At 47.2% G+C, this 22,476-nt stretch overlaps 8 protein-coding genes across 8 annotated transcripts; 4 read left to right on the top strand and 4 right to left on the bottom strand.

The window, feature by feature from the left end:
- Nucleotides 1-146: 146 nt before the first annotated feature.
- Nucleotides 147-1,915, top strand: CNH00440 (conserved hypothetical protein). The gene is made up of 5 exons (XM_572236.2): nt 147-655; nt 708-966; nt 1,026-1,205; nt 1,271-1,661; nt 1,727-1,915. Exons 1-5 carry the CDS (start codon nt 483-485, stop codon nt 1,849-1,851), a joined length of 1,128 nt encoding a protein of 375 aa, XP_572236.1. The 5' UTR covers nt 147-482; the 3' UTR covers nt 1,852-1,915.
- A 626-nt stretch (nt 1,916-2,541) lies between these two features.
- Nucleotides 2,542-4,997, bottom strand: CNH00450 (myo-inositol transporter 1, putative). Its single transcript, XM_572237.2, has 9 exons — nt 4,823-4,997; nt 4,699-4,767; nt 4,425-4,642; nt 4,208-4,372; nt 4,071-4,156; nt 3,536-4,020; nt 3,441-3,477; nt 3,055-3,387; nt 2,542-2,982 (listed from the first exon to the last, which is right to left on the bottom strand). Exons 1-9 carry the CDS (start codon nt 4,955-4,957, stop codon nt 2,750-2,752), a joined length of 1,761 nt encoding a protein of 586 aa, XP_572237.1. The 5' UTR covers nt 4,958-4,997; the 3' UTR covers nt 2,542-2,749.
- Nucleotides 4,998-6,204: 1,207 nt separating this feature from the next.
- CNH00460 (conserved hypothetical protein) lies at nt 6,205-7,624 on the bottom strand. The gene is made up of 7 exons (XM_024657627.1): nt 7,568-7,624; nt 7,367-7,512; nt 7,234-7,313; nt 6,960-7,184; nt 6,699-6,900; nt 6,529-6,644; nt 6,205-6,474 (listed from the first exon to the last, which is right to left on the bottom strand). The coding sequence occupies exons 2-7, from the start codon at nt 7,383-7,385 to the stop codon at nt 6,271-6,273; spliced, it is 846 nt and encodes a 281-aa protein (XP_024513308.1). The 5' UTR covers nt 7,386-7,512; nt 7,568-7,624; the 3' UTR covers nt 6,205-6,270.
- Nucleotides 7,625-7,769: 145 nt separating this feature from the next.
- On the top strand, nt 7,770-9,184 carry CNH00470 (conserved hypothetical protein). The gene is made up of 6 exons (XM_572239.2): nt 7,770-7,990; nt 8,046-8,197; nt 8,249-8,565; nt 8,619-8,670; nt 8,720-8,924; nt 8,977-9,184. Exons 1-6 carry the CDS (start codon nt 7,930-7,932, stop codon nt 9,135-9,137), a joined length of 948 nt encoding a protein of 315 aa, XP_572239.1. The 5' UTR covers nt 7,770-7,929; the 3' UTR covers nt 9,138-9,184.
- Nucleotides 9,185-9,365: 181 nt separating this feature from the next.
- CNH00480 (expressed protein) lies at nt 9,366-13,580 on the top strand. The gene is made up of 15 exons (XM_024657628.1): nt 9,366-9,773; nt 9,827-9,862; nt 10,179-11,148; nt 11,199-11,451; nt 11,503-11,598; nt 11,649-11,710; nt 11,767-11,826; nt 11,883-12,020; nt 12,077-12,145; nt 12,194-12,335; nt 12,387-12,530; nt 12,578-12,649; nt 12,705-13,232; nt 13,288-13,368; nt 13,419-13,580. The coding sequence occupies exons 1-15, from the start codon at nt 9,644-9,646 to the stop codon at nt 13,476-13,478; spliced, it is 2,841 nt and encodes a 946-aa protein (XP_024513309.1). The 5' UTR covers nt 9,366-9,643; the 3' UTR covers nt 13,479-13,580.
- A 1,592-nt stretch (nt 13,581-15,172) lies between these two features.
- CNH00490 (sugar transporter, putative) lies at nt 15,173-17,921 on the top strand. The gene is made up of 8 exons (XM_572241.2): nt 15,173-15,720; nt 15,771-15,933; nt 15,989-16,067; nt 16,118-16,333; nt 16,384-16,480; nt 16,531-16,799; nt 16,853-17,370; nt 17,423-17,921. The coding sequence occupies exons 1-8, from the start codon at nt 15,541-15,543 to the stop codon at nt 17,677-17,679; spliced, it is 1,779 nt and encodes a 592-aa protein (XP_572241.1). The 5' UTR covers nt 15,173-15,540; the 3' UTR covers nt 17,680-17,921.
- A 572-nt stretch (nt 17,922-18,493) lies between these two features.
- On the bottom strand, nt 18,494-20,193 carry CNH00495 (hypothetical protein). Its single transcript, XM_024658715.1, has 2 exons — nt 19,689-20,193; nt 18,494-19,622 (listed from the first exon to the last, which is right to left on the bottom strand). Exons 1-2 carry the CDS (start codon nt 20,054-20,056, stop codon nt 18,953-18,955), a joined length of 1,038 nt encoding a protein of 345 aa, XP_024514628.1. The 5' UTR covers nt 20,057-20,193; the 3' UTR covers nt 18,494-18,952.
- Nucleotides 20,194-20,455: 262 nt separating this feature from the next.
- On the bottom strand, nt 20,456-22,424 carry CNH00500 (conserved hypothetical protein). The gene is made up of 5 exons (XM_572242.2): nt 22,111-22,424; nt 21,775-22,033; nt 21,525-21,704; nt 21,046-21,445; nt 20,456-20,953 (listed from the first exon to the last, which is right to left on the bottom strand). Exons 1-5 carry the CDS (start codon nt 22,284-22,286, stop codon nt 20,823-20,825), a joined length of 1,146 nt encoding a protein of 381 aa, XP_572242.1. The 5' UTR covers nt 22,287-22,424; the 3' UTR covers nt 20,456-20,822.
- Nucleotides 22,425-22,476: the final 52 nt, after the last annotated feature.

The raw sequence follows: 22,476 nt of genomic DNA, 5'->3' as shown, positions 1-22,476 counted from the left end.
GTTAGGCCATGCTTAATACCTTAAAATAACAACAGTGGATTCGATCCCGTCAGACCTAGCGTTTACCTACTAGTCATTCTCTTATCGCCGATGAACGGCCATCGGACAACCGATTCCAGCAAATATCGGAATTATCGTCCGGCCCAGCGATGTCTTCAACTATCAATATCAGACAAAATCGGGAGAAAGCGGACGAAACGAAGCCGATTTTCCATTGATATTCGTCGGCAGATGGGACTCTATTATGGATTTCCACCGCCGGATCTTGAAGCAAGTCCGACGCCGATCACTTTTGTTTTCACTCGCTTTTCTCCAACACTCAATTGCAATGTTTGCCGGCAGCTCATAACTGAAAGCTGAGGGCTCACCAAATATGCCAGACATCTATAAAAACACCTTCGCTTCAAGGCATATAGCCAATTCTTTCCCTCATCTATCTACCTCACTCCGAGCACAGCTTTGCTTTATACATATCATCAAAGATGTCCATCGACTTTAGCGGCCTCCGATTTGGCGTTGCTACTGCCTCTCTCGGTATGAACTCGATTCATGATATCTACAAGAAGTTCGAGGCTCTCCAGAAGGCTGGCTTCAAGTACGTCGAAGTTGGCTTTGGTGCCTACATGGAATGGGTCAGGTCTGAACTTCCTGATCTGTGAGCCCGTCTTCATATATCCAATCATGTACGTAACTAATACAATACGTAGCCCCCCCTCCACCTGCCCTCCGGAATGGTCTGAGGCCGACGAGCCCGACCCTTCTGACGATGCCATCTGGAAAGCCCTCTACGCCAAAGCTGAAGATTTCAAGAAGCTCGTCGCCAAGTATGGTATGACCTGTCTCGTCCTCCAGCCTCTCAACCAGTTTGACGGGTGGCCCGAGGGTTCTAAGCGTGCCGAATGGGTCAGGCGAAAGGCTGAAAAGTGGTTGCCTCTCTGTTCCAAGCTCGCCGTTGAGCAGCTTCAAGTACGTATTATCTTTTCCGTCCGGACGATTCTGCGTGTTGACTAGTCAGTGTACTTTAGGTTGGATCTAACGACTATGCCGAGGCCAACGCCCCTGACGAGAAGACTGCCGAGGACATGCGCTGGCTCGCTGAGCTCGGTGCTAAGCAGAATCCTCCTGTTAAGATTGCTTACGAGTCTTGGTGTTTCTCTAAGCGAGTCAGCGACTGGGAGCACACCTGGAAGATTGTCCAGCTCGGCGTAAGTCTAGCTTTTTCTCTCCACTTCACTCAATTCATCAATTAATCATTTTTACACCCACTTAGAATCACCCTAATCTCGGTCTCTGTATCGACACTGCCCACCCCCCTCTTGCCCCCGCTTACGGCTGGGACCCCACCACTGGCGAAGGCTGGACCGATGAACAATACGCTTCCTTTCTCGAACGTCTTCGCGCTGTCCCCAAGGAGAAGATCTTCTACGTCGAGCTTTCTGAAGTCCTCAAGCCCGTTGTTCCCCTCGGTAAAGGGTCACCTTTCGACGAATGGAGGGAGAAGGCTCAGAGTCCTCGAGGAGATGGCTTCGTCTGGGCTGTTTGCGGAAGGCCAGTGCCCCTTGTGGGTAGGGATGCCGGAAGGGGTGTGAAGGGTCCTAATGACATGGGTGCTGCGAGAGCTTTAGAAACTTTCAAGGCGGTCCTCAGTACCGGCTGGAGGGGTGAGTCTTTGTTTGAATACTTTGTCCCATTCTCTTTATGCACAAAATACTGACGAGTTGAATAGGTATTTGCATGTTCGAGTTCTTTGAAGCCCTTCACATGGAACCTGCTGATCCTGAGATTCCTTTCAAGTACGCCGATGCTTGTGCTTTGTCTAACAAGAGAATCCTTGAAGCGCTCAAGGCCTAAAAGCATGCTCTTTCATGTCCAAAAGTTAAAGGGGTTAAATAGACGTTGGTAGAAATAGCATGCAAGCAAAAGTTTTGAAATTTATTGTCTTCTCCTTTTCCTATGACTACCGGGGCTCTATTGATTGACAACTCCGGCAATGGGGATGAGAAAAGCCTTTTATGTTACCTAACATGTAGAGATTGATCATATCTCACTGTTGAGCTTCTTCCTTCCTATCTTTACCGGGCGACATTTCAAGGCAAGGTTTGTTGATTGAAGGAGGTTGGAAAAAGTTGTGAGCGGTAAGTGCCGGCGTCGATTCCTCCTGCTGCTCGCTGGTTGTTTATTAATAAATGATGTAACAAACGGATGAAAACCATTTATTATGTATTCCGGTTCCTTGGTCCTTATCTACTAGTTTCGAATCCACCGGCGACCGAATTGAGATGTACTTATATAGTGAAAAGCGTAGACCGGGTTGATAACATCGTCATAATTATAGGAGAGAGAAAAAGACAACAACATTTTCCCATGTTCCTGTTTCCTCCTACAGGCAGTAGGCAGTCAGCACGACGGCAGTAAGGTTTCATAATAAGCCGATATGACCCTTTTTTGGTGGTGACCTTGAAATGATGAATATAATGGAAATCACAGAAAATGAAGAAGAAGAGGGACATGACTATTTTCGATGTGCGTAATAAACTTCTACTTTCCATGACCTTCTTCGTTGTTGCATACCATAAATGGACATTGGATATATATCCATCACAAGCAACATACAGATCATACGTAAACATCAAGGACTCCGATCAGATACATGTTGGAAGCCAAAACACTCGCAGAAGCCGCAACAAGACTCTACTTGCACTTGTACCATTGGACATCCCCAAGCTTCGGCTTAAACCAAGGCTTGTTATTAAGGTTTTCTCTTGCCACCCTTCAAACCTGCCATAAATTTGGAGAGCTCGGCAGGACTGATTGAAGTCGACTTTTGTTTGCGGGCTTCGAAATGAGCTGTGGCAGCTTCGGCAAGTTCGGCATCCTTGAATCGCTTTCGGGTTTCATGTCGCTCTTTGCGCATCTGAACAGATCGTTTGACTCCCCAATCGTTCTCGAATAAAAGAGATGTCTCGTCGATCGACAGTTGTTCTATCGTTTGGGAAGGTGACGCTATCAGCATTCGGCCGAAAAGGAGGAAGCTAGCGTATTGTGAATACTTACTCGTTTCTGGGAAGCAGAATACAATGAACACGAAGGCGATCACGCTGAGACTGAGATAGAAACCGTAAGTACCGGAGGGAGTCATCGTCTCTAGCTCTGAAAGATAGGAGACAGAGACGATGAGATTGGCAATCCAACAGACGGTGGTGGCAACACCAGACCCCATGGATCGTACTTCGAGGGCCAAATACTCAGCCTGGTACCAAACCAAGTGACTATAGGTAAGACCGAAACCGGCGACGTAGAATACGATACCACCAATGACAATACCAACATTCGTCGTATCATAGCTGTAAGAAGTGTCGAGGAATCCTCCTGTCGGCTTGCACATGTCTGCATACACCACAATTAGCGTGAATGATAGACGCCAATTTAGTGCTACTTACAATAAAAACCAACGATGTTCCACACAAGGCCAAGAAGCTAGAAAAAAGTTGCATAAGTTGATCATAGAATAGCGTGTGAAGCAGAGGAAACGTACCAAGACCGGCACACCAATCAACAGCAACCCTCGTCTTCCGACCTTGTCTACAGTAGACATTCCAATTAACACAAAGACGGCGTTGGTACCAGCAGGGATAAGACCACCCAAGGCTGGGTTAGACAGACCAAGGAGACCGAAGAGAGTGCCGGCATAGTAGAGGAGCGTGTTGAAACCACAGAACTGACCGGCGGCTTGAAGAACACTGACGGCAATGATAGATCGTCGATAAGATCCAGTTTTCCATACTTTCTTCATTCTCTCCCAGAAAGTGGTCCCGGATTGAAGCGCGGTTGTGGCAGCGACGTACTCTTGAGCAACGCGGAGCTTGTAGTCAACCATCTCACGAGTGGCAGTTGGGTAGATACGCTGGAAGACGCTACGGGCGCGGTCGATATCCCCCTTGACGATAAGGATACGTGGTGATTCGGGAAGGTAGTGGAAGAGAAGAAGTTGAAGAAGGGAAGGGACAGCACCCATAGCGACTGGTAGTCCGTTTAGCAGATCACTAAATAGGCGTATATACCTAGCTTACAGAGCAGTCGCCACCCACCACGCATGTTCTGTACACCTGCGCCGATGGAGTCTGCAACAACCTGACCAAAGGGAATAAAGAAGGCACTAAGCTGTGCGTCAACTAAAGTCCATTAACATATAATATGTAGAGCTCACTTGACACCAATGCATCGACCGCGCACAGCGGTGGGCGCTGTTTCAGTGATGAAAAGAGGAGCAATGACAGCTGCGCCGCCGACTCCAATACCGAGGATAATTCGACCGACAATGATTTGCGGGACAGAGTAACTGGATGCAATGATCACAGCACCGGCGGTAAAACTTTACAAAGAAGGTCAGTGGGAGCATATGACACTGTTTTAGAATGACTTACAAGACATCAGAGATCAAGATGGCCATCTTTCGTCCAAGACGATCACCCCATCCACCAAGGATAGCAGAACCGAAGATAGCCCCGATGGTGGTACCTGCTGTGATAATTTCTTGCTGGGAAGAGTTGAGTTCGCTACCGCCGAGGTCCGTTCCTACTAAAGGCAACGCAACACCAACGACACCAGTATCATAACCGAACAGGAAACCAGCGATGGCAGACTATTAGGAGTCAATTAATGTCATTTTTATAGTAAAACGGTATGATATACACATACAGCAGAAATCAAAAAGCAAAGATACCATGTTACTTTATCTTCACCTTCTACGTGCACAAGATTTTCATCCTACGGGACAGATGTTAACACCTGTTTGGTAATAATATGCAGAAGATAAACCCACTATCAAATGACCACCAAAGCCAGAGGGACTAGGCGGTTCTTGTGAGCCTTTGCCATTTTCAACTCCCTCAATGTGGTCAATATGCTTGTTTTCCAGAGAATTATTATCACGATTCTCAATGTGAGTTGCTCTCATTTTACACTTGTAAGCGGAGCTCCTTGTACGTTGAATAATTAGTTAGTCGAAGTCGAAAGTTGAATCAATGTTTTAAGTGGGAGGTGAATATTTATTTAGTGGCTATCATGCAACAGAAGCATTCTCTACGTCTTTCCATCCGAGTTAAATACTATTCCTGTCGAAAATCCTGGCTTGGTGAGGCCGTCCGGCCGAAGATGACAAGACAATCTTCGTTCAGTAATCTTGGACGTCGCTAATCTATTGCACTGTTGACAGAGTCGCAACGGTTGTCCGTCGGTCAACATGAGGGGTATTTCTGGAGTCCCGCAAACCCCGACGAACGGTTTTAGAATTTGTCTTCGGTCCGAGCGTTTCGGTTGTGGTCTTATAATAATAATGTATCGGTTAGTCATACGTCATTCCTCCGGCACTGGCTGGAAGGAGCGGTGACAACCTGTGTGAGACCACGACGAAGTCGACGTCGATATTGAATACTTAATAAGGAACTAGAAGCACACTTGACACCTGCTGGGAGACGACGAAGGATGCATTATGGGGCAATTACGTGGAGAAACACTCTTACTGTGGAAAGGTGAGGGCTGGGGAATTTTACTGGGTCTGGAGCGGAAGCAATTGATTTACTATGGGGTCCTGTGGCGGGCCTGGGCACCAAGCAATAGTAGCGCAGGCATTATGCAATGATACCGCAGCGTGGCGAGATAGGAATTGATTTGATTTGAGCGACGTTCGTTCTTCGCGTGTTCTTAGAGTGTTCTTCGTTGCCCATCGCGCGGTATGGAGTTCATTCGTAGGCTCGACACAAGCCCCTCGACGGACATTGGGATCCCAATGTCCGTCTCCCAATGTCCGTCTCCCAATGTCCGTCGAGGTTTAGACGAGCCAATGTCCGTCGAGGGGCTTGTGTCGAGCTACACAAAGTGCAACTTTTGGCGGGGACCGTCGGGGTGCAGTGCGCGAATTTGGCCATTTTGGACTATTTTCAAACGACCACTGTTTATGCATATGGAGGTATTAAGACATAACATTTCATAAGACGATACTGAAGAATCAAGCCTTTCTTTCTAGGGATGAATATTTGACCATTAAATATCAGGATAGGCTGGACACTCAAGAAGAGCAAGTCGCCACGACTGCGTAGACGGATGATGTTTCATTTACGATGTGTCTTGAACAGGACTGAAGGAATGTTTGAACGACAACTAATATAATAACACGTAGAAAAAAATTCTCACACATATACAGAATGCATTTTTGACCTGCCATCTCTATGAACAACTCCTGATGAACACCAAAATACTCAATTTCCCAGATTATTCAAGAGAAGGAGCGTTGGATCGGGGGTCGTGGGGGCCGCCCCAGTTGCTACTACCTCTCCAGCCACCGTCGACCCTGAGCTCAAAGTCGTTCATCATAGAGTTCTCCAGAAGGTAGACAATACCCTGAGCGACTTCGTCGGGCTGGGAGAGTCGGCGAGGGTAGATGGCGGCGGCCTCGAGCTCAGACTCGAAGTAGGGCTATAACCATGTCGGTCTATGGCGAACATATACGTGCGATACGGAAAAACTCACGATTCGGTCGGGGCCCATAAGAGAGGAAGCAACGACAGCAGGGCTAACAGAGTTGACTCGGATACCGTAGGGGCCGAGGAAGTCGGCAATACCGCTGCTGATACCCAAGACTGTAGCTGCATGGCACATTAGTTTGATGTTGATATTGCTAATAAAGGATCAGAACTCACCCTTGCTGACACCGTAGGTCAAGCATCGGGCAGGGACAGGCTTGGCGACAACAGACGCAATGTTCACGATGCAGCCTCGCTCCTCCTTAACTCGGGGGCCGAAAGGTCCCTCGTCCGGGTACTGGGAGTTAATAGCGTCGGCAATACAGGCGTCGACAAGGAAGGTACCGTAAGAGTTGACATGCATGACCTTTTGGAAGTGCTGGAAGTGAGATTATTAGTAAAACCGAAGACTGCATACTGTCGAAGAATCAAGCTTACAGCGATAGAATTCTTCAACTTTTGGTCCCAAGGTCGGCCGGGCGCAATAGCAGCACAATGGACACCACCGAAGAGAGAGCCCTTGGGGATAACCTTCAAGGCGGCATCAATGCAGGCGGAGAAGACCTCGACGTTGGTGATGTCGGCCTTGAAGTAGAAAGCACGCTCGGCATGGTACTCCTTAACCTTGGCCTGACCAGCTTCCTCGGGGAGAACGTCGAAGATCTGCCAAAAAGTTGGCTTGGAATATTATTGAAATATGAAAGCCACTTACCAGAGCAATACCGCCTCTGGCAATGATATGCTTAGCGGCAGTGCCACCGATAGAACCACAGCCACCAGTGACAACGAAAGCTAGAGTAATTGACCATGAGCATTGATTGGGAATTGGTACGAGCTATACGAACCCTTTCCTTCGAGCTTCATTTTGAAATTTCTGTGAATTTGGTTGTGAAAGTTGTTGGAAGTTAAAGTCGTGGAATACCGAGAGACACTTAAGATGCTGAATGGGAGAACTTTGCTACCTTCTGAGCTAGCCCATTTTATAGACAATCTGTGGACCAAGGTCAGCCGCCAAAAAGATCCTGTATCGGACCGCCATCGCCTACTGCTTTGCCTCATTGTCCGTTTCATTTGTCCGACCTAGAGTTATAATTCGATGTACGTACGTAGGTAAGATGAACGGAGGAAAAAACAGCGCGTCGGGTGGACCATATCATAGCTTACGTAATAAGAATAACACCGTTCCGACCGGGATTAAGGCATTTTCCAAATGTCCACGTTCGGGTTTTGGTGAGATCAAGGAGATTAGATAGTGGAGGTTGTACATGCGTTTCTTCGATACTTGCTCAGCGCCTGTCGCGGTCGGAGAACAAACGGGCATCCGCATCGGAAGCACTTGATACCCCGATTCCAATTATCCTTTTCTTCATCAATACGTTCCATCTCGCAAAAGCCAATTGCAAGCATAATGTTCAAGAAGTTCGTCGTCGACAAGCCCCTCCTCCAGCTTAACGGTACTTTAGGCGAAGGTGAGCGATCATTTGTATTTAGTATGGTCAACTGCTTAATGTCTCTGGCGTGCAGGCTGCGTCTGGGATACCAGGACTCAGCGTCTCTATTTCGTCGACATTGATCAATATAAGCTCTACACCTACGAGCCGTCTTCTGGCAAGTATGGATATGAGTCATTTGACAAGAAGGTCACTGCTTTGGCATCCCTCGAGAATGGAGAGGGTGTGAGTCGGTAGTCGCACACTCATCCATGAAGATCAACTAATTCAAAATAGTTGATTGCTGCTGTTGAAGATGGTTTCGCCTACATTTCCTTTGACAGCCTTCCCTTCCCACCGACTTCTTCCAAGCAGTCGCTTATCCCTATTTCCTCTGGTGCCAGTCTCAACTGCAGGGAAAAGCGATTCAACGATGGTGCTGTAGACCCCGCTGGGCGATTTTTAGCCGGTACATTGGGATTCGAGCACGGTAGCAAAAATGGGAAGATGTACTCTCTGCAAGCGGAAAAAGATGGGAGCTACAGTGCTCCGTTGATTCTTGATGGGATCACTTGTACGAATGGTATGGGATGGACTGAAGACGCAAAGACTTTGTAAGTATGAAGCAATACCACATAACAGAAACATTCTAAGCTATCCTTAATAGCTATTTCACAGACAGCTGGATCAAAGAAATTGCGAAGTTCGACTACGACATTGTATGTGCAAGACACCCTGATTTGAAGATTCGTTAACTCTTTTCGGTAGACGACGGGGAAGCTCAGCAACCGCCGAGTTTTCTCCAACTTTGACGGCTACGGTGAACCTGATGGCATGTGCATGGATTCTGAAGGCGGTATCTGGACATGTCGGTGGGCTTCAGGAAAGGTCTTGCGCCTTACGCCTGACGGCGAGATTGATGTCGAGATTGACTTCCCTACTGCTTGGCACATTACCTGTTGCATCTTTGGCGGTAAGTCGAGTATAAGGCATTGGGCTCAGCAGTGGTACTGATCTACACGTAGGTGAAAACCTTGACGAACTCTATGTTACTTCGGCCGCCTCTGACTACATCGGCGATAACCTTCCCGACCGTAAGAACGGTGGCGATTTGTTCGTTGTGAAGGGCCTTGGATTCAGGGGAATTGAGCGAGGCAGGTTCAAGGGTACCATTCCCAACAAATAGAGTAATGACATGGAAGAAATAGTTGTATATGAATCATCATTCTCTCCGTTCCTATGAAGTTTTGTGGTAAATCATTTTTCCATTTTGTCCTCTGCTTGTTCATTTGTGCAGGAAGTGTTATAAATAGTTCATTTTAAATTTACCATTTATGTTTTACCTTACCTTTTTATAAGAATCTGTCAACTTGCGATTTTTCTCTTGCTTGTTTGTTGTTTAGACGATAGGCGGCCCGACCGGGTAAGGAAGCCGAATAAGCCGATGATTAAGGCACGGGTGGCTTCGACGTACTTCTTGCACGTATGCGGGGCCTCTAAGGGGTCGGCGGCAGCGATGTCGCCGCAGAAAACAGACGGCGCTCAGCTGCAGCAGGCCACCATCCGCCATGGTCATTTTATCCTTGTTCTCTATCTATCTTTCTCTATGTTCTCCATTAATTAATTCTTCTCTTTCACCGTTTGTATCAACACTACCTCTAATTCTTCCGGCACTCCCAAAATCGACCCGCCATGTCATCCCGTGATCCAAAAGAAAACCCGACCGACGATTCAACACTAGAGCCCGACAATCGGGATAACAACACGCAAAATCCGCCTCCCAAAAAGAAACGACGGCAGAGACAGTTGTACAGTTGCGCAGGTCGGTTTAAATCCCGTGTAACCATCGGAATGTATAGGACTGATTTTACGTAGAATGTCGGAGATTGAAGCTAAAGTGTGACAGACAAGGTGAGTGTAAGGTTATCCAAAGGACACACCTTCCCAAAAGTCGGAAATAAGACCATTAAAGTCAGATATCATACCCAAATCCGCCTGATGGTAGTGGTTTGATTGGGTTGATCGCCATCTCTCGACTTTGACCCGGACATTTTAGTATGATAACTGGTGAGAGAGGGTGATCCCATCGGGGCTCCCCATATCCCTCAAAGCCGACCTCGAATCTGTTTATTCGTATGAAGATGGTGTGATGGAGGCGTATTTGTTATCGAGTGCTTGCCCCTAATCGGTCTCCTGTCCTTGCGCTCATGAAACCTATCGTCTTTAGTTCCTTGTTCCAACTGTACCCGTCGAGGATGTCAAGAGCTCTGCCCTAACGGGTCCAAGCAGACTGTCAAAGGAAACTCTGAAGATTCCGTCGAGCTTCGGAAACGACTCGAAGCTGTAGAGAGCCTCTTGACACAACACGGTGTCTCTCTTCCCGCCTCTACGAGCAACGACAACAATAGCAACGACAACGAAATGGCGAACCGACCACGAAGCAAAAGCGATACTATTGAAGAAGATGCTATAAATCGACGGAGCAGTGTTCAGATGACTTCACCCCCTCACGATCAAAATGAAGCGCAAAAGGAGAGAACAGCATCTGTAAATGTTCGTCGTTCCCGATCTCCAGCATCACAACCAATTCCCGGGAATCAACCCATCGCAGCCGCGATAAATTCTTCTCAGATTCAGTCCCAGACCTCTCATCTTGCCGAAGATGTCCATCCTATCCCAGCCAATCCCATATCAAATCCGACTCCTACTTATGGGAGTATGACGATGGTATCCCCCCCGGAGCTTAGTCGGGTGCATTTCGACTTCAACACAAGTGCAGATGATTATCGACAGACTTGGGCTGCTGGCCCTCATCCTTCATTATCTCATCATCATATTTCAACTGTATCTTCTGTGAGAAGTGATCCGGCACAGCAAGAGCAAAGTTTCGGAACCTTAGTGCTTTCGCATGGTGGCGGGTCCAAGTATCTTGGTCCTACCGCTGCCAGTGAATGGCTCAAGGATCAAGAGATACAAGAAGCCCAAGACCTTAGCGATACACCCGGAGCTTCTCGAGCGCCCTCCCCCTCTCAACGACAGTGCCCTGTCCGAGCTCCTGTAATGCTTGATCAGGGCGGTATATTCCCGTTTGATGTCATCTCCCCCAGCGTCAGCACTCAAACCATTCTCAATCACCTCCCTCCTCGACATGAGGCGAGTGTCCTGGCAGAATCTTACTACCGTTACTTTGCTTGGCAGTAAGTTTTACGTCGTAGCCTGATCCATTGAAGCTGATGTCTAATTAAAGTTACAACGTTGTCCCGCGGCAAACATTCCAGCCCATATTCGATCGTGCTTACAAAAGAGAGATGTCTGTAAATAGAAATGTTGGTGCACAGGAGCTTGCTCTTCTGTACATCCTCTTGGCAATGGGAGCTTTGCATAACCTCGAATTGCCGCCAAACGACCCCATCGCTGAAGAGTACTCGACCTTGTCCAAAATTTGTCTCGCAAAAGGAGAGTTCATGGTTCATTGTACGACCACCGGTGTTATGGCTTTGGTAAGCGACCCTTGGGCTAAATCGCAGGAAGCGATACTGACAAAGTATAAGCACGTCATGGCTCATTTTCATCTAGAAACCGAGAAAGGAAGGAATGGAGATTCCGCATGGCCTCTCTGGGGTTTAGCTATGCGATTGATACAAGGGGTGAGTGTACCTCGCAATCTTGGAGGTTTACAATGCTGATATTGAAATAGATGGGCTTACATCGAGACGGTGCCAGGTGGAACTTGACACCCGAGATCGTAGAAGAGCGTCGGTAGGTTATGAGAGTTTATATCTCTTTCGTACAGCTCGGCTGACACTATATATCAGTCGAGTCTTCTGGGAATCTCATGCCGCTGATGTTCTTCAAGCTAACTGCTTCTCCCGACCGTGAGTTGACATTTCGTCCAGTTCAAGCTGCAATCCCTAAAGAAGGGGCCGTATAGGAGCTCCATCCCACCAGACTATATTGATACTTGTTTCCCTTCTGAGGATCCTGAATTTATTATCCCCAGACAAGAAGTGCAGAATCAGGAGAAAGGTTTCTGGACTTTGAAGTTTGAGCTAGTCAAGATATCTGGAGCGTAAATTGCCTTCTTGTATTACTTAGTGATGAGCCTGAGTCGCTTACTTTGCCTAGGATTTTGGATCTTGCGATGAAGGTAAACCCACCCTCGTATGACACGGTGACAACCTTGCATGAGCATCTGTGAGCTTCTCCGTCGGTTAACGTAAGGGATTGGCTGACCTGCTCTAGATGTGATTTTGAACATCAAGTACCTTACCATCTCCGTTGCCGAACAGCTCTTCTAGCATTGCCTTCTATTTACCCTGACCCAACTCAGGCGGTAAGAGACAGTCCCGAAATCTCAAAGAGAGACCTTCACCGCACTTTCCAGGTCTGTTGCCTCTTAAAACGTGTGGCATCTGGATTAATTCTTGTGGAATAGCAATTCACATTGTATATCAACATTTCCGAGACTATACTGTTCCTTCATCGGCCATACTTTGCAAAGGCGTTACATGAGAGATTATCGGATCCTACGAGATCCATATATGGTCAATCTTATCTCTCTGTAGTCGAGCGGTGTAACGTGAGTGAAAAACCCGATGTGTTCGCCGCCCGTTAACATCAGTCCAGTGTATCATTCAGCTTGTGTCCACCATCTATGCTTTGCACCCGTACATATCCGCCCGACATTGGTTCTTATGGGCAAGTAGAGTTTCCGGTGGTAGCCCATGGCCATACTAATCCTCATCTTTTGTAGTATCATGCTTTCAACTCTGCAGTTTGCATGGGTACTCTTATCCTCCAGACGCCTCACAACCCCATGGCCACATTTGCACTCTCCCAAATCGACGCATGTATCACCCTCTACACCTCTGTCGTCCAAAGTCACGCTTCTACCCGTCTCGCCAAGAATCTGCAATGGCTCCTCCGTTTACGCCACAGAGCCCATACCAAGATGAACCAAAACCCTCCCGATGCAGCCACAGAAGCCATGGCGTCAATGCATACGGGCAATGAAGGGGATGAGGATATAGAATTATTGGGTTGGAGAACAAGGTTGATCCATAGGGCTACAAGGGGCACGCAAAAGGCTACTACAATCTCCCCCATGGCGAGCAGTCAGGCAAACCATACGCCTTCTCCTGGTACTTCGGTCACACAGACGATTACGCAGGCACTGCAGCAGCATTTCGGAGGGGATGGAAGCGGTGGTGGAGGAGGTATAGCCATGGATCACCTCAGTTCGTCTTCGAATAACCCTATCAATGCATCGACAGACGTTCTTGTAAGTAGTGTTGGAGGACTTGTTATCATAGACTGACAGTGCTCTTCTTGCACAGCTTCATCAGTTCTGGGATCCGCGAATGTTGCACGAGACTTTTGCGGGACAGCAGCCTGTGATGGGGAACGTTGAACCTTCCGTGAGTTAATCTCGAACCCTGCTTGAGGTTGTGCTGATATCCATCTCCAGTCTGTGAATTGGTGGGATTGGGATGCCTTAGCAGGAGAGGGGAGCTCCGGTAATCGATAGCTTCTGATGAAGGCGGGTAGATATAGTAGCAACGTACCATCGTCAATCATAATTTATTAGAGAATTTGGGATTTTTTTATCTATGATGTATGCAATTCCTCTTCCTACAAAAATGAGGTTCCATTCGTTTTCCGTTTCTCGTCCTGTCGTCTTCTGTTCTCCAATTCGAAGTTATTTCAGCCTTCAGCGTCGTCATTTTTTGCATTTTGTCGGGGCCTCAGATCTGATTTCCCGGCTTGGACTTTTTTTCATTATTGGGCGTCTTCATTTGTCCATCCATCTTCGCTCGCGTTAGCGGGCAACCAGTACTCCCGACGTCCCACTTTCTATGTGTTTTCAATTCCGTATTACTCGGTTAAAACTCATCGTACGGCTTTCAAACCTGTATCATTGGACTGAGCTCAGGTCCGTGCATCCAAAAATACCGTATATGCATTTTTTACAATCAACTTGGGTCGGCGCAAAGATTAAGCACACAGACTAACGCGAGCCTACTTCGATACCTGCCTTCTGACAGTATCAAAAAAAAAAAAAACATCTTTGTTATCGTTATCGTTCTCTATCTTCAGCAGGCTCTCCTGCGTGCTTTCTGTCTTTTGCTCCTCGGAATGTGTTGTACTACTCTTGGGTCTCCCGTCCCATGTCCTCTTTTCCTTTCAAGTACAGTAGATAATATAGGTGTATATAGAGAGCTTACATCTCCTTATTAGAAACAAATACATATTGCTTCTTTTCTTAGCCCCTCGACAGGCAGGGTCGTCCTTGATCTCCTAAAGTAACCTTCTTCGGTCGTCTATTTGTTGCCGTCTTGTCATTTGCCACTTATCTATCACCTACCATATTGCGAGCGTGTTACGTTCGTTCCTCCCTTCCCTCTGTCGGAGCTCGTTTCTCCTCCTCCTTCGTAGTCGTTCCCATATGCTTTATTAAATTATTGAAGTAGTGGGACGTCTATACCTCACCATCATAGTTAATAAAATCCATTAGGTGATGATACTCAGAACGCCGTACATATACCGTATACAAGTATTACAGTTCCTGCTCTGCGTCTTATACTAGTAGTTATCCTGGCTTAAAGCTTCTGCCTTCGCTCTGTCTGGACTCGGCGATTTTTAGATGGCCTTTAATGGTTTAATGGTTGCTTGTCTCCGTGAAGCTAAAAAAACGACTAGAATCCGTCGCTGCACGCCGGCCTCTTACGTTCTGCGATCTCCGAACTTACTTATCATTCGGCAATTCGCTCAGTCAAACATTATGAGCTGTTCGGATCAGATGGGGTCGGAAGAAGTCTTTGTCAATTATTTTTTCACGAGCTCGAGCTTTCTTGGGATCGTTTGTCGTTCGTATGTCACTTTTCTTGTTCTTCGGCATTTGCTTGTGTTGTTGTTGCCAAGCATATATGATGTAGCATTAGGGTTGTTGGTGCTGTCGGCCACTGATGACATATATCTATTTCTCCCCCGCCTCCTGAATCTTATCATGACATCATCTTAGATATATTTTTGAACCCCACGCGCCCCCCCAAGGAGACGCAGCATGGCCCCACGCTTGCCCCTCTTTTAGCTCCCTGAATTAACGAGCGTTCCTCTGAAGGTTGTTTTGTCCGGGTGTTCGCCTATCCCTCGCCTTGCATCTTCTTACTACGTCGACAGTTGACAAGCGATGCGCTGATGGTATGACTTTGGCCGTTAAAATTGGATCAACATTTTATCAGTTCAGGATCATTTCGGCAACGGCAACGAAGCATACGGGCAGAGTCGGCTATTGATAGCTTCGGGACGGTAGCCGGAAAGAGAGTACGAATAGAGGTGTAATATGCTCAAAGCACCCAACTTTGCCTTTCGATTTTGCACCAGAAGCAAAGACAACAGAGAGGTTATTTATTTTGCCGGCATGACCAGGTTTTGCAGCCGAGCTGGGGCGGGCCATCAGCGAAAGCTATATAAGGCGAGGCAAGACGAACCTTTGTCTGTTCTTTACGTACACTAGACATAAACTGCTAGCCAAACTACTGTAGCGATCGTCGTCTCAGACCCCTTTACTCATTGTATCAAATAGAAACATGTCTACCGTTGACCCAACCAACGTTGTCCATGAGAAACATGCGAGGCCCGAACATCTATCGGACGCCGACAATGCGACAATATTATCCAGCAACGGTTTCCGATTATCAGAAGAAGATATTCAAGCCGCTCGGGATGTCTCACCATCTAGGGTTTCTGGCAAGGGGTTGACTTGGATGGTAAGTCTGGAAGTCACTCATGCTTTCGACCATCTAACATTCCCTATCAGGTAACCTTTGTCGCTGGTACCGGTTTCACCCTTTTCGGATACGATCAAGGTGTTATGTCTGGTCTCTTAACCCTCCCTTCTTTCGAAGCTCAGTTCCCCAATACCGCTGGTGGTTTCGAAGGATCCCGAACAGCGACCCTCCAGTCATTTATGGTGGCCATCTGTGAGTTTTGGATTGTTCCGCAGTACACATGACTTTTCCCTAACTATTCCCCTAGACGAGATCGGTTGTATGATGGGTGCCATTTCAAGTATTTGGATTGGCGACCGACTTGGTCGTCGACATACCATCTCTCTGTAAGTCAAGCTGAAATATAGTCACTTGACTCGAGATTGACGATGCGTAGCGGTGGTCTTATCATGCTTGTCGGTGCCATCCTTCAGACTGCCGCTGTTGATTACGCCATGATGCTCGTAGCTCGTGTCGTTACAGGTGTCGGAAACGGTCTCTTGACTTCTACTGTCCCCGCATATCAGAGTGAATGTTCCAAACCCCACCGACGAGGTCAGCTAGTGCTTGTAGAGGGTTCTTTGATTGCCTTTGGTATCATGGTTTCTTATTGGTAAGAGTGATGCCGGTTTACGACAGAAGGCATAGCTAATCCATCTTCAGGATGGATCTCGCCTTCTACTTCACCTCCGGATCCGTTTCATGGCGATTTCCTATTGCGTTCCAAATTGTGTTCATCTTGGTCATGATCATCTGCATGGTATGTTGGCAAAAGATTAATGTCGTCGTCTGCTTATAATACACATATAGTACACCTTCCGACTCCCTGAATCTCCACGATGGCTTGCGGCAAAGGGCAGAAATGCAGAATCTCTTGCGGTTCTTGCTGCGTTGTCCAATACTACAGTTGACGACCAAGAGGTTATGAACACTTTCCATGGTATCACAGACACGCTCGCGGCGGAGAATTCTGGTTCTTTCAAGTTCTCCGAGATCTTCACTCACGGAAAGTCTCAGCACTTTAGGAGAACTTTGCTCGGTATGGCTGCTCAATGTTTCCAACAGATTTGTGGAATTAAGTGAGTTTTAAGCCCCTAAATGACTCAAAGTTTTGAAGCTAACCAGAATTCAGCCTTATTACCTATTACCTTACTTCTGTGTTGACCGGTCTCGGCCTCGGTGCGGTAATGTCTCGAATCATTTCGGGTGTCAACGGTACTTGTTACTTCCTCACTTCTCTTATCGCCATTGCCATCGTCGAACGCGCTGGTCGTCGTCCTCTTATGCTCTGGATGGCCGGGTTCCAAGCTGCCACTATGGCTATCCTTGCAGGTCTCTATGATCTCTCGACCGATGAGGAAAACCCGAACAAAACTGCCCAAGTCTTCTCTGTTCTCATGCTTTTCCTCTTCAACACTTGGTTCTCTGTCGGTTACCTTGGCATGACCTGGCTTTATCCGGCTGAAGTCACACCTCTTCGAGTGCGTGCCCCTGCCAATGCGTTGTCCACCGCTTCCAACTGGGTCTTCAACTTTATGGTCGTAATGGCTACCGGTCCCATGTTCGCCAACATCGGATGGGGTACATATGCCTTTTTCGCCGCCATCAACGCAGTCGTTATCCTTCCTTCTGTTTATTTGTTCTTCCCTGGTACGTCCTTTTCTCTAGCTCGTCCTGTAAGGAGTGCTAACTTTCCGTGCAGAGACCAAGCGATACAGTCTCGAAGATTTGGATATCATCTTCGCCAAGGCCAACACAGAGGGTCGTTCCCCTGTTCGTGTTTCCCTTCACCCTGAGGAGATCCCTCCTGCTGGTTCAAGGCAGGCTGAAGAAATCCTTGGCCGTGCACCCGCCCCTCATCTAAAGTCTAAGACTAGTCACGTCAACATGATAACAAGAGCATTGTCAAGGACGAGTGAGAGTGGCAAACACCGTGATCAGCACCATGAGACTGTTTAGACAATTTTATTATAGTGTAGCGTTGGCGCGTCTCGAGGACTGAAAAAGGAGACGAAGCTGTATCGGTAGCCACATTTCTGTCCTGTTAATAGGTTGAGATTCCCTGTGTTTAGAGGGTTCTGCATGTATCACGTAGTCAGATATTTCATTGCAGTTGGGCGAATTGCGCACATTACTTCTCCATATCTTGTTCTACATATCACATCCTTGACTTCTTTTGAAGCGGATGCATTACTTCGTCATAGGAAATGTCACCAGCCAACATCATGCTATAATATAAATAGGAGATCGAAAAACCTGTCTGTCGAAGGCGAGAAAAGAACTGATGCAAATTTTAGGGAGTGTGTGCGAGCTTGCAATATGTATTCCATTCGGAAGAGAGTGAGAAAATGATAGTATCAACGATCTGATGAGACCAGAAGACAGGTTGAGGAATAAAAGAGTAAGAAGGAAGGAATACATGCCGATGAGTGAACAACGACGGAAGAGGACGCACGCAGAAGATTGATATTTTGTGTACTGCCAAAAAAGAACAAAAAGAAGCCGACAGATATTCTGCCGAAGATCAAAACCAGATGCCATCGCGGCAGCAGGCGATCTGCAGAGCGGATAATAATTGATCCCATTCAAAACACGAACAACTTGAATATCACGACCTCGGCTCGCTCGACACAAGCCCCTCGACGGACATCGATCGGAGCGTAATGAATCACGATCACATTGGACAGACCTGAACTAGCGCTCAGTAGCGTGCGACGTACAAGTGCACATGCTTTGTTATAACGGAATGTTTCCACCCTCGCGTCTTCTTATTATTGGAGCAAACTATCTATGTACACAACCCACCATCACAGCAACAAGCATCACGAGGAGGATGATGATCACAGTCCAACTATCCTCAGAACTTACAGAAGGGTATCCATCTGGTGTAGACAAGACAAGCCAGGACAGACAGACAGATACCGATATTATTGGATTTACGGGCATGACCAGATTGTGGACTTGGTCCGTCCTCCTAGATATATATGACAAGCCATTACTGCAGCCCGTGCCATCTTGAACTTCCCCCTAGCCGGTGATCGTCGGTCGAGCTCAACATATCCGGACAATGACAGCAGACAAGCCTACCTACATTCGATGCACACCGTAAGATGAAGCAGCGCACTCGAAAGACATGCATATGCAACTCCATTCCACACTTTTCTGCAAAAAGTTCGGAAACTATTTATCAGGACCAGCTTAACTGGTAATCTCCAGGACTTTGTTCTTCCCGCTAATGCTCACTAGTAGGTGGGTATGGTGTATTCCTACTGGAAGTAAGGACGGTGGCCAAGCTAGACGGGTCCCCATAAACACCATACATGCCGCCGTTGTCTTCCAAAGTTGGGTCAATCGAGTGCCGTTGCTCAAAATAATAGCTCCTTTGGTCGTCACTGTAACTGACAGCATTGTACTTTGGAGGGGCGCCCAAGAATTGCTGTTGAAAGACCATAGAAGATTGTTGCTGAGGAAGTGTCAGAGGCGCCGTATGCGGGTAATCCGTATAGGTATCTTGGAAATACCAGTTACCCGTGCTGGCGTCATCTCTTGCGGTATGACTATTATTGGGTGTAAATGGCTGTAAGCGGAGCTGACCGGCCGTGTCACTACTAGCACCAGTCTTTTGTGAGCCTAGGTAATTGGTCGGGTTTTGCAATATGGCAGCATCCTCCCATGATAATTGGGTGCTAATAGGGTTTGGAGGGTACAATGGATTATCGTAGGGGTATCCATGTGTGCCAGAGACGGTAGATGAGAAAGCAGTGGTTTGGGACGGGTCGGCCATAATATGTTTGTCACCTATGAAGACAACTGGAACAGAGCTGTATCCCTCGTTGTTATTAGTGGCAAGTACAAATTCGCAAGTTGTGCCCGGTCTACTGGAACAGAAAGCGCAAGGACCACTACTCATAACATCAGCACTGTTCATTCAACCACCTCTTATCTTTGTGGACTTGAACTTGACTTACTCAATGGAAGGAGGAGGCACACATTTGCCCTTCCTACGGCGGCAAGTAGTACAAGCTTGAGCTGTCCTTTTCCGTCGACTGGAGATAGTCGTATTAGGAGAGACTATACTGCCACTCCCCTCATCACCCTGGGAGTGGATAGAGAAATGAGAAGCAGTGTACTGACTAGGGAACATTTTTCTTTTCTTTTGTTCTTTGTTTGTGATGCTTTTGGCCCGTGCTGCATTTTGAGGGGGTATAATTGATAAGGCGTGCTTCTTTATAGGTTTCAGTTCTAATATGGGCTGAACAAAACTCAATTGGCGACGACTGATCGAAAGGAGAGGAGTCACCGTAATGATGCACCATGGGTGACCTCTTCCCCTCATTGGTTGACAGTGGCGATGGCGAAATTACAATGATCCCAGAGCTCTAGAAACATTTTATCCAGCGAAGTCCAACAAAGGATGGATAACTGATGAACCTTTTTTGGAACCTTAGAAGAAACCTTTTTGAATGCATCGCCGTCTTGACTTAACAACAAAGGATCCTGGAGAGGTTATTATTATGTTGACTGAGATCCAATTGAGCGCGTTGTAAAACGTTAATATAATAAATGATCACGTTCTGATAGTTGTCGGCTAGGCTTGTTATTTGCTCATGAGGGGAGGTCGCTTGATTGTACAGTAGTACATACAGGTTTTCTTTTGAGCGTCTTCTTCGGATACTTCTTGATCTCGTTTCCTTTTGTTTTCTAGATCCAAACTGAACAGCAAGCGTTCTTTTTTCTCCATCGTCGCGACTCAGACTAACACCGCATTTTACAAAAAAAATGACATCCCTACGATGGCTGACTTTAGTAAGGCGATGATTTCGACATTTGAAAGAGTAAAACTGTTTGATCGTTTCTCTCACAGAATGCGCCTTCTTCAATCCTCTCGGTCAGAACTAGCCCTAGCTGAGCTGTGCCTACCATTTCCATCTGTTGTCCGATTATTATTGGTAGTGATACCTCACGCTACTACTTTATTCGTCTTTCGTTCAAGCTGCAAATTACCATTTCCTTTCATCCATCGTATCATATCAAAGTATTTGGTATTCTTCTTACTTTTCCATCCCATCCCTTATCCTAGCCATAAGGAGCGCCGTCATGTGTTACTTGAGGTCCGCAACAACATGAAGGATCATCTCGCTCGACTTCTTGCATGCGCTCGCATACCGATCTGGTATGTCCTCATCTTCAGGCTCCATCTTGAGGCATTCAAATACTTCAAAAAACGTATATCCTACCACATCATCCTGTCAGCTGTTTCCCCTTGAACATGAAGAGTATACAGGTGTGGAAGGGTGTAAAATTTGTAAAGAGGATGGTACTCACCCCTCCATCCGGTACTCATGATCGCCTTTAACGTTTCTACCACTCTCGCCCCATCCTCCTCCATCCCTTCCGGCCTCTCATCCATGCCCCCATTGGGCCCCACAAGCGGTACGGGCCTCGCACACCTCACCCAAATAAACCTCTCATTCTTCCCACTCTTATCGTTCTTCCCAAACTCATCGAAAGGAGAGCCTTGATACAGGGGTTTAGTAGCTTTAGGGTTAAGCACATCGGAAAGTTCGACATAAAAGATTTTTTCGGGAGGAAGGGAGGCGAGACGGCTGATCATACCTTCGTAGGAGACGCGGTCCCAGCCTTGGCCGGTGGTGGGGTTCCAGCCGTAAGGTTTGGCGAGTGCTAGTTGGGCGGTGTCGAGGCAGAGGCCGAGATTGGGGTGATTCTACAAGAGAGAATATTACTGCGTCAGGTATTTTCATTTATTCTCACTTTGTAAACTCCTCTTGACTGGGCAGACGTACGGCTTGTTGAACAGTCTTGTAACATTCCTCCCATTCACCACGCAAATCAGAGAAACACCACGGTTCATATGCGATCTTGACGGGGGGATCTTGCCTGGCGCCAAGCTCGGCTATCCAACGCATATCTCCGGCCGTCTTAGCGTCAGGTGCGCAGGCTTCTGCCCAATCGTTTGATCCTACCTGTAATCCACTGTTAGTCCAGTCGCGAAACGGAGTAAGGAACAAGGTGACTAGCTAATGAAAAACACACCTGCAAGAATTCTACACCTAATTTGGAGCACAAAGGTAACCATCTTTCGGCCTTTCTCCTTACCCACATTGCCCTTTCCGTGCCCGCCGGCCACCCATCAAACTGATTAAGAGGTTGGAGCACTACGACTTTTACGCCATATTTCCTTGCCAGGCGGACAAAGTCAGGGGCAAGAGAGTAGAGGGCTTGCCATATTTCTTCGTCGGATGGATCAGGTTCATTGGCTTCGGACCACTCGGGCGGGCACGTTGATTCTGGCCTGCAGTGGGTAATTGTATGTCAGCCTTCAGCTTTGCTTTCCCTTCCTAGGGATCTGGAAAAAAGGGGGCAACTGACAGATCAGGTTTCTGATCCCTAACCCAAGTCATATAACTCCCAAAGTCAACTTCACAAAACTTGAACCCGGCTTTTTGCAATGCTTGAAACTTGTTCTCAAAAGTGTGGATGGGGTTAAGGCCAAGAGAGGCCGAGGCAATGCCAAAGTGCAGTTGATCACGGAGTTGGTCTGTCATGATTTGCTGCTTTGGTCGTGGTTATAAGTTGTTGTTCTGGTGGTAAGGAGCATGAGCAGTTGGTTTGCCCTATAAAAGCGGGTTATACGTATGTGCCACTTTCACGGCGAATGAAAAGAAGGGTGTGAAAAATGACACGATGTGACATCACTCGTAATGAAAGAACGAACGACTACCAGGCAACAACAAC

This window comes from Cryptococcus neoformans (assembly GCF_000091045.1).
Source record: "Cryptococcus neoformans var. neoformans JEC21 chromosome 8 sequence".
In the NCBI taxonomy this organism is placed as follows: domain Eukaryota; kingdom Fungi; phylum Basidiomycota; class Tremellomycetes; order Tremellales; family Cryptococcaceae; genus Cryptococcus; species Cryptococcus deneoformans.
Note: the sequence above shows the minus strand (reverse complement) of the source record. Positions and strands in the feature narration are given on the sequence as shown.